Source organism: Meleagris gallopavo, chromosome 8 (assembly GCF_000146605.3).
Source record: "Meleagris gallopavo isolate NT-WF06-2002-E0010 breed Aviagen turkey brand Nicholas breeding stock chromosome 8, Turkey_5.1, whole genome shotgun sequence".
Taxonomy (NCBI): Eukaryota; Metazoa; Chordata; class Aves; order Galliformes; family Phasianidae; genus Meleagris; species Meleagris gallopavo.
This window is the reverse complement of record NC_015018.2, coordinates 21,435,912-21,446,197: the sequence shown is the minus strand read 5'-3', so window position 1 is coordinate 21,446,197 and position 10,286 is coordinate 21,435,912. Positions and strand designations below refer to the sequence as shown.

The 10,286-nt window shown below is 51.6% G+C and overlaps 1 protein-coding gene across 1 annotated transcript in view; it reads right to left on the bottom strand.

Annotated features, from left to right (window-relative positions):
- The window catches only part of DNMBP (dynamin binding protein), a 28,124-nt gene that overhangs the window by 2,212 nt on the left and 15,626 nt on the right, over positions 1–10,286 (bottom strand). The window contains 13 exon segments of the mRNA XM_003208076.4: positions 49–488; positions 581–779; positions 860–1,042; positions 1,185–1,517; positions 1,927–2,055; positions 2,217–2,321; positions 2,566–2,696; positions 3,522–3,578; positions 3,581–3,720; positions 4,312–4,329; positions 4,791–4,938; positions 5,640–5,739; positions 6,346–6,533. Coding sequence (XP_003208124.4) covers positions 49–488; positions 581–779; positions 860–1,042; positions 1,185–1,517; positions 1,927–2,055; positions 2,217–2,321; positions 2,566–2,696; positions 3,522–3,578; positions 3,581–3,720; positions 4,312–4,329; positions 4,791–4,938; positions 5,640–5,739; positions 6,346–6,533 — 2,171 coding nt within the window.

Here is a 10,286-nt window from a genome sequence, read left to right as displayed (position 1 = left end):
GAGGGTCTCAGCCCTCACACCCCAAACCCCAGCTACCTCAGGGCTCACCTGGTTGCCTTCTGACTCGCCGCTCTCGAGCCCAGAGTCTCTGTCCTCCACCAAGGATGCAGACCTAAGATGTGCTTTGGTGGGGTGCTCATTGCGAGGGCTGGGGCTGTAGCCTGGCTCAGGTCGGCTGTAGCGGTGTGGAGATGTCACCACTCCGGCCTCCAGTGGGACTGTCCTGTCACCAGAGCTTGGAGAGTCCATCTCCGAGGGGGACTGTGGAGAGTGGCACAGCTCTCCCAGCAAGGCAGAGTCCTGGGAGGGTTTATGAGCGAAGGCCACGGCTGCCCTGTTGGTGCTGAAGGTCAGCATGGTGCTGCTGTGGGGAGAAGAGCTGCTATGCTCAGACTCATTGGAAGAGTGACTGCCCACTGAGACATCTGACTGGCTGCGGCGCGGGTTGTAGGGCTTCAGAAAGGAGCTGTACACAAAGCCTTTGGTCACTGCAGAGAGGAGAGAAAAGGAGCTCACATCAAAATCAGGAGAACCAGAGGAGACTTGCAGCAAGCACCAAAGGCAGAGAGCAGCCACCTACCCCCATTGTCTATGAGCCAGCGATTCTGGCTGCCCATGGGGTCCTTCTTCTTGATGACTCCCACAATGTCTCCCTCCAGCAGTGAGACATCCAGGTCTTGGGCAGCATTGAAATTGCGATCTGCCTGGAAGAGGCTCTCAGGGGGATAGCGGGCCAGGAGGGCTGCTCGGATGTCATCTGACTGCAAGACGTAGCTGGGCTGCAGAGGAACAAAGCAAGTGTGAGTGGTTGTTCCAGCATACCAGTGAGCCCTGACATGGGGTACACTCACACACTCACCAAGGCACCGAGTGGCTGCCGCCGGGCAGACTGACGCTCCACGGTCTTTCTCTCAAAAGGCTTCCTGGGAACTGCCTGTGACTCTGGGAAGAAGGTGAAGGCCTGGAGCTGCTGAAGGACTCGACTGTGCTCTTCCTGGAAGATGGCAATGAGGTTCCCCTCCCGGCCAGACGTCTTCAGCAACTGGAACCAGAGCAGGACCAGAGCAGTTAGGTGAAAGCTGCTGGTGACTGTACCTATCACACCAGTGCCCCATCAGACAAACCCTGTGCAGAGATCAGCACTGCACTGAGCCTGGAGTGCTGGCTGTGATCCAGGAACCCACCGACAGCAGAGGTCTCAGCTCCTCCAGGGCCAGGCGCACGAAGTCACAGTGCGCCTCAGCATAGCCCCGCACACAGCTGGCAAACAGCTCCTTGGCAAAGCACAAGAACTTGGGCAGCTCATCCAGCAGCTGGGCATTGAGGGCCTCATAGTTGTTGCGGGCTGACTGCAGCTCCTCCAGCGTTCGCTTGTCCTTCAGCTTCTCTGCTCTCTCCGTGCAGTTGTGGAAGTCGAGGAGCTTGTCAAAGCGTTTCTGCACCAGCTTGTGGGGCCCTACAAACATGCTCAGCAACTGGTTCAGGGGTGATATAACCAGCCGCTCTGTCCGCTCTTTCTGGTGGGTACAGATGCAGGGAGAAGGTGAGATTAGGTGCTCTCTCCTGTCAAGCTGAGAACACCAGCAGCCCACCCTTCTCCAGAACAGTACAGTATCCATATTCCGATAGCATCCCACCAGAGCTCTAGAGGTCCTTTCCGATACGCATTACAGACATGCGCCAACATGGAAAATACTACAGGAAGGACCTAAAGGTTCTAACACTTCAAGTATGGCTGAAGATAAATGTGTATCTAACAGATATGCTCAAGACACAACCAAAACCCACAGCCACCAAAGCTTTCAGGAGGCAAAAGATGAGTAGGGGTGCTTGCACCCCTCCCAGGCTGCATCACTTGCGCAACCAATCATGGGTGAGAGGGTCCCAGGGGGTGCCTTCAACACACAAGGACACAGGCTCACTCACGAAGTTGGAGAACAGTTGGTCGCTGATGAGTCGGTTCACTTTCTGGAACTGGTCCAGGTCCCCGCTGCCCTTCTCCATGCACAGGTCCCACATGCTGACTGCTGCTAGTGCCTTCATGCAGGCCGACTCCTGCGCCAGGGGCAAGCAGTCAGCACACCATGCTTACTGCCAGGAGAACAGAGCTCCCAGAGCAGGCTCAAGCTTCCATGGCAGCCCAGACCTCCGGAGGCCAATAACCAGGCAGGGCTGAGGGCAGAAGCACTGGTAAGTGGCATCATATCAAGACTCACCCGAACGTGCTGCAGGTAGAGTGAAAGGTCCCTGATGAAGGACTTGATCAGTCGCTCCTGCATCCGGAAATTTTTCTCGGTCTCTTCAAAGGCTTCATCCTTCAGCTGTGAGAGAAAAATGCTCAAGGGAGGCAACACAGGGCTCTGCTACCTCCCAGAGTGTGAGATGTGGGGCCTCTTGCCTACAAGCCAGGGAGCAGAGGCAGGTGGTTCAGACCCTAAACTCACTGCCTTCCTGTCAGTCCTGTCAGAACTACCCATCAAGAAAGGGATGTGGGAAGCCAGCAGGCACCACCACCTCCTCAAACATCATGGGGTGTAAGTGCACTTGGTAGCTGATACACATTACCTGGGGTGCAAAGCCTGTGAGATGTTTGAGGTGGCTGCTCACACGGTTGGATTTCTTGATGATAGAGTGGAAGTTGAGCTTGGAGATCTTCTCCATGAGGCTATCCTCATCCCCTTTCCGGTACTTAAGCACTACAGAAATTGATGTAGAAATCAGAAAACTTAACAGCACAACATCTGTGTCTTACAGTGCCTCATCAACACTTGCCTTGCTGGCTCTTCCCTAAGACTCTGTAATCCCAAATGTTCCATGTATCACATAATACTGTTTTGTATTGTATCATATCGTATATCAACTCAAAATCCAGCACTGGACCACCTGTAATTCCCTTGCTTGGCTCTGGATATGTCACACATTTTGCAAATGCAACATTCAAACTTTTTCACATTTTTCGCATTATGTGTAGCACCAGTGTAAGATGACATTTTCTCTCTGTTCAGTCTCAGGGAAGCTGCAGTTAAGATTCTCTGTCTAGCCTGGGTTCCCCAGTTCAAAAAGGATGTGGGAAAACTAGAGCTCATGATCTACAGGGAGAGCTCACATCTTGGGCCCTTCCAGCCAGCAGCTCTGTAATTCGTTCCTGTCTACAGACAGGCTCTTTCAAACTCATTCTCCGTATCTCAGTAAGATAGAGATTACCCTGACAGACTGATTCCCTACTTGTATTCTTCAAAATTCAATTTTCAACATTAAACAGACATTGTTTTGTCTTATCCTTTTTGTTCCAGTCTAACAGTATTCAACAATTGCATGCATTTCATATCACTGTATCACAAAAATATCTCCTGTCAGATGCGTACTGCATTATCCTCTATGTATTGTGTTTCATGTGTAGCTTCTTAAATGCAGTTCTACTACACTGCTGCTCAGATCAGAGTCTACTGGGGACAGATTCCCTTCATGCTCGTGCAGCTGACAGACTCCACTGTCAACACACTCACTCCCCAGCTCCTCACCGAGGTCCTTCCGACGCTTGTACTCATTGATGTTGACATTAATTTCTTTGACTGCAAGACAGCAGCTGTGAGTGGTGCCTTGTCAGGATGAGATTCAGGGGTGGCACTCAGCAATTCCATCAGCAGCAGGGGGTACCGCATCACCCTTTGTACTGGCTTGATGAGGAATGAGCCCAGGTTAATGTAGTTTGTGCAGCCCCTGGGAAGTTGGGACAAAGATGCACCAGATTTCAGTCTAACTCTATCATGCAAAGTCTGACTCCTTGAACCAACCCCAATCACACCCAGAGGATTAGCATGTCCAAATCTACTGTACTTCCTAAGTCAGGCCACCCTCATCTCCAAACCCATGGCACTCCCACACCCCTAGTGACCTCAATCAGCCCCAGGTTTCCAGATCTTGCTCATGCCAGGTTATCTTTCCCAGCCAGGATCCTCTCCATTACCAGACCCCTTGTGAAATCCCACATAGGCACAGCCTAAAAGGTACCAAAGCTCCACTTGCCTCATACTGTCCCATTCATATGGCTGCCAGACCTGACCTGCAGTGTAGGGCAGACTGACCATGCTCAGCTCTGTAGCCAGCACAGGGCTTTCCTGCCTCCCTGGAGCCGATGGCTCCCAAACCAGTTTTCAGCCCAAGATCTCCCCCTCACCATCTGCCTGTATAGCCCAAGCAGCACTGGTGGGGCACTCAGACATGCACCAAGCTGGTGGTAGGAGGTGAGTCACAAAGGGAGCAACCAGGCCAAGACAGATAAGCATGGACTAACAAGAACAAAGAACTTACCATTCACTGTACAGGCTCCTGACGGCCCACAGAGTGCCAAAAAGCAAAGAAAAGCAACAGGTTAATAGGGTGGTAGGCGTGCATTCCCACAGCCAGCACTCTTGTCCCCTCCTGCAGTGAAACTGCCATGGCAGCCTTGCCATGCCTACAGCCATGGCAATTGCTGAGCCAGGCAAAGTGGCTTGTTCCTTTGCTGGTCATGGTGACAAAGGACTTGGGAAACAGGAACTCTCAATCCAGGACATGCCACCTTCTCCATACTTCAGTGGCCCTACAGGTGTAGGCAAGGCACGTGTCCTGTGGGGCAGCAGGCCATCATTGAACAAAGCCCTTTTCATTTGAACCTGGAGCCTTGTCACCTACAGTGACATAGCTAGTCCCAGTTCTGTCACCAACTGAACTGTCTGCAGAACAGCAGGGATGCTGGAGAGTGAACCCTCTAACCCAGCTTGGTGGCCACCATAGTCAGAGGTTCCAACCTGAGGTTATCCAGCAGGTCCACGAGTAGCTTCTGGATCTTCTCATCCTTCTCATATGTTTCCAGCAGTGCAATGGCCTCATCGTGGTTCTGGCAATACACCCTGTAAATGCTCTCCAGCTCTGCACGCTGTGCCAGGAACACCGGCCCTGCATACAGCAGCAAAAGTAGGACTTCAGTGTTTCCAGTACTCCTGTTGCTTCCAACAGTCATGGCGCATTCATGGCAAGATGCCCCACTACTCCCTACCACACCCAGAGCTTGAGAGGACAGTGCTAACAGAGCACTCAGGGTGGGTGCCTCCCTGCCACACTCTTCTTGTCCACACACCCTTCATGCTTCCCTGTCACTGCAGGGTGAGTAGTGGGGGCAGGAGGGGACAGAAATGGGAACGGTGCATGAAAGGTGCTGGTGAGTTATCGTAATAGGCTTCAGCCTCAGCAGACATGTTTGCTCAAACTTCGAGGGGACAGTTGAAGAGCCCCATAGGAGCTCCAGAAGTGACCAGCAGAGACACCTCAACTGTTCCAGTTTTCCAGGAGATGACTGGTCACTGGCAGTGAAAGCCACCAGGACAGCAAAGGCACAAGCTGCCCTGGAGCTGAGCAGGGAAAGCTGGTAGTGCAGGTGTGAGGAGGGGGGGTTCGCTTTAAGGAAGGAGCCAGGGAAGTTTATAAACAACATGTGTTTCTCAAGCACAGTGACACAGCTTTGCTGCTGGGCTGATGAGCACTGACAGGGACCAAGGGGGAGGAAATTCTCTCATCTATCATTTAAATTGCCCTGTTCTGCCACCCCACTGACAAATCTCATCCCAATCTCTGAGAAAAGGCAACAGAAGAGTTCATACCGATGGAATCTGAAGCCTCCAAGGTCAACAGCAGCTGCTTAGAGAAGCTAATTACCACTTGGATGTTTCCAAAAAGACCCTCAAAGTCTACATTCAGAACCTGAAGAAAAAGAAGAGAGAAGTCTCAGATGGGAGAGCATGTCCCAGCCAGACACAATAGCATCTCTCCCTTGTCCTCCTGCAACCTTCAATCAGCCCTTAGCTCCCCAGCAGCCACTCACCACAAAATACTGCCAGTACAGTGACTTTTGCATACTCTCCCTCATTCTGCTGCACACTGAAACTCTTACTCCTTATGCATCTAACAAATGCAGCGTCCTCTACTTTCCCAGCAATTTCATCCAAAGGGAGTGTCAGATGATCTGACACTCCCTTTCTTCCCATCAAATCCAACACCACGCCAAGATCCTGTATCTTCTTTTTCCAGACAATGAAATTAATCCACAAACCAAACAAATAGGAACAGTAGTTCCCACCCTAGGAAATGAATCTGTGACACTTGCTATTAGGTTTCTTGCTTTCACCAACAGTGAGAACTCAGCAGAATCCCAAAATTGATGAGCTATTTCTATGACTGCAACGAACAAAAAACACCCTGCTGCTCCTAGAGTAGTTGAATGTCCCTTGTGGGCTTCAAGAACAAAGTAGACTGTGTCTTTACTTCACCCCACCTGCATCACCTTGTAGCCTCCCCCCACACTCCTACCTGTGCCTGCTGAAGGGGCACCATGATCCTTTCTACACACATCTCCAGGTCTCGGATGTAGTCCCTCTCTGTCTGGAGCAGTTCCTCAATAACCTTGGACCTCTTTTCCAGCATCCTGTGCTCTGGGCTCTCAGTGACGGACGAAGATGTCTCCAGGGATGGTGTCTGAGAGGATAGGAGGGTCATCTCTGCAAGACAGACAAGCAAGATCAGCATTCTCCAGTAACATCTGGCCCAACTCTTGCATGGCAAGGACAGGCGGCATGTAGCACCTCTGAGATGACCAAACATGATGGTCAGAGCAGAGCCAGCAGGACTGTTCCCACAGCCTGCCTTAATTATCATACCGGTACACTGCACTGGGGCCTCACAGTACTGAGTGCTGCAGGACAAGGACAGCTTGCAGTCAGGTCCTCTCAGCCCCCCCCCAAGCCACAGAATACCAGGAGCCAGAGCTGTCTCCTGCTCATTGTGGTAATCCAAATACACCCTAGCCACAAAAACCTGCTGCAGATTCTGAGTTCACCCAGGTCCCAACACCCTGATACTCACCGCTCCTACCCATCCCCTAACCTGCTGCCCTCCCACCCCTAGCAGAGGAGCTCCCTACCTGCACCCTGGCTGGGGCCTGGTTATGGCTGCTGTTCCCTCCCTTGGGGCTGGGAACAGGGTCTCCATTCTCTAGCTCCGGGGCATTTCCATCTGAATAGCTGAAAAGGCCTCCAGGCACCCACAATGGGGCTGCAGGCAGCAAAGCCTGGAGCTGGAGTGTGACCAGAAAGGGTTGCGTGGGGCTTGCGAAGCCATCCCTGGCAGCCACGAGGCTCAAAAGTGGGGTGGAAGCGAGCAGGACCAGTATCTGGCACCGGCCTTGAGCCCTGGCGAGGCCGTGGGCAGCGGGCAGGCAGTGCGGGCACAGACAGAGGCAGAGGCATGGGGTGGCTGCATGCATCCCCCACTGACAACAGTGTTACCGGGCCTGGGAGAACCCTGCTTCCCCAGCACGGCTGAGGGACAGCCCCACGCTGGGGCCAGCGTGCCCTTGCAACAGCCTCTGGCAAACCGCTGTGGGCAGCGCAGTGCAGGGAGCCCTGCCACTTGAGGCTTGAGGCACACTCGCGGCTCTACACCCTCATCCTCTGTCCCAGAGCCGGGCTGCTGGCTTTCCTCCTGGTTTTCTGTCCCACCTGCAGCTCCTCGGCCAGCCCAGCCCCCTCTTGTTTTCATTCAGGTTCAGAGACATTTTATCCCAGCGGATTCCTGGGCCCCAGCAACTTTTTGCTCCACCTGCCTGCTGCTGAAAGCATGTGCCCTCTGGCCCGAAACACAGCACCAGTTCCCCATGTTCAGCCACACAGCCCCTATGTTCAGCCACACAGCTGTCCCAGCCAGGCTCTAGCCCATGAACTCAGCTCCCCTGCATTGCACTGCTGTTTTGCACAGCTGGTACCTGCTTGCAGCACACCCATCCTGTGATTTTAGGCCAGTGGCCGATGTGACAAATGCCCATCAACTCCCACACATCCCCAGCTGCTCTGTGTCACAGGGATTCCATCAGTCGTGGGCAGACCCCCCCAGCTCTGATACTTGTACAAATATTTTTGCAGGATTTCACATTTACTGCTTGCATTTGCACAGCATTTGCAAAGCCTCAGTTATAGACCAGGTCCTGTCTGCAGGGTCCTCTACAAACACAAAAGGGATGTGCTGCCTCAGACATGGTGCCTGCAGGCAGAATAGGACAGAAGATGGAAAAAAAGGAACAGAAGGGACAAAGAAATGCTCAAATAATGGCATCTGCAGCTAGCAGCTCCCAAAGAGCAATGAAACAGAAATGGCAAGTAAGTTATGTTAGATGTTTGTTCGTTCAAGAAGTGGCATTTGTTTGGCAGGAAAGCACAATCAAGTGGAAGAGCAACATGGAAAAAGCAGGAAGGTGGTAATTTGGATGTAAAACAGGTGAGTGAAACCAAGAGCAGGTGGGGTGTGAGCTGATACTGCCCTGACGGAGCTGACAAAGCACAAAGGGTTGCCCAGGAAGTTGTGAAAAGGACTGTATTCAACAACAGCCTGTGCAGCAGGCAAACAAATCAGTGAGCTGCAGAGTGAAGGGAGCCACAAAGATCAAATCCTGCTCCTGGGAAACACTGAATTTGATTCAGGATTAAATGGGAAAGATTAAATTTACCACAGCCAAATATCTAAACTGTGCATTTATCCACATGCAAAATGACAACGACCCAGATGAAACTTCATGCAAGACGTCCCAGACTTCCTTGATTGCCAAACAATCCTGCTGTGCACTCAGCCACAGCCATCTGGTGACTGCAGGGAAGCCCCTACTTACGCCAAGCAGGTCCCTGGATCCTCACTGTTGGCATTCCCAGCAGCTCACTGCTGCCCAGCTCAGCTCTGGCTCCGAGACTGGGCACCAGGCACATCACTCAGCCCTTCCCCAACCAGGGAAATCCCCCTTTGCACTCATGCTCTGCTCTGGTTCCAGCTCAGAGAGAGGGGCTGGAGATCCCTGGCCCTGCAGCAGCCCCACATGCTCTGTCCAGCAAACCCTGGGCAAGTCCAAGAGCACCCTGGGGCAAGTGCCTGATGCTCCAGACTTCCAGCTCTGACACCTTTCCTATGCAAGTCTCAAATCCCCCTCTGGGAGAGGGAAGGGAAAACCTTCCCTGCCCAAGTTTTTAGCACATAATGGCCATCAAAGCGGCCTGCCTGATCTGGCAAAGCTATGTGCCAGATCCACCCACTTACACTGTCAGTGTTTCCATTATTTTGCCTGTGAATTCTGAACACTCAAATTAATTCCCCTCTGGCTTTCTTGCTCTGAATATTTCAAGACATTGAAAAACACAGTGATGCTACAGCCAGCTCTCCGATAACCCTTGCTGTTGATCACTGCAACCTTCTCCGACCACAAAGTCAGAACGCTATCCCACTTATTTAAACACTCAAAGCTTGAAGACTCAACACAGAATTTGTTTTTAATACTTTACACTTCCACCTCATCTATACTTCTTACAACCTGTTCCTGACATTTAAAAACTCTCCCTTTCGTATTTCAGACCATTTCTGTTGACTGCCACCCAGTTCTTTTTTTTTTTCTGCTTGTTCCACATTTCTGTATGCCTAATTGCAGCACTCCAGAAATGAATCTCATTCAGCATTTAACTAAACTCACATTCTTTCACAACTGCGGTTTTTGGTCACCTAATAAATGGTTTTTAAACAGATCCCCATTTCACCCCACAGATGCTTGGTTTGGACATTACCTCCCTGCCCAAGCCACCAGTGCTGGAGGCCCTCACACACCACAGCTGGACTGGTCCCTGTTAGTCTGCAGGAATGCAACTGGTATTTCTAATGAAGCCACCAAATTCCAAACCAGTGACCAATTCATGTTTACCCATGACACAGATGCTGAAAGAGCATTCAGAAATACTCTCCCAAACACTGTTCTCAACCACAATTCTTAGAGACACAAGTCCCGCTCATTTGAAGCTCCTGCAGGAGCCCTGCGATCTGTATTCCTACATATAAATCTCTAACAACTTTTTTTCTATTCCCCTTGATGCTTTTGTGACACATTAATTCTGCACTGCTTTGACGTGCTGTGCTGGTCTCCCACCAGAGCTGCTGTTGCTGACACATGGGAGGCCCAACACCAATGCTGGAGAACAGGCCACGAGGTGCTGAGATGGAGCAAGCTCCCACCTCACCCTGCCCATGGAGACCATGATTTTAATACTGCAATCACACTGCTCACACTGCTCAGCTCAGAAGCTCAACCAACAATCTTCCAATCAACAAAAACAGCCAGTACTTGCAACCCAAGCTGTGAGCGCACATACGGCTAGAGTTTTTTACCCTGCTTCATTCTGGGAGTTGATCCATGTGCACCAGACCCAACAGGATTCACATCTATCACA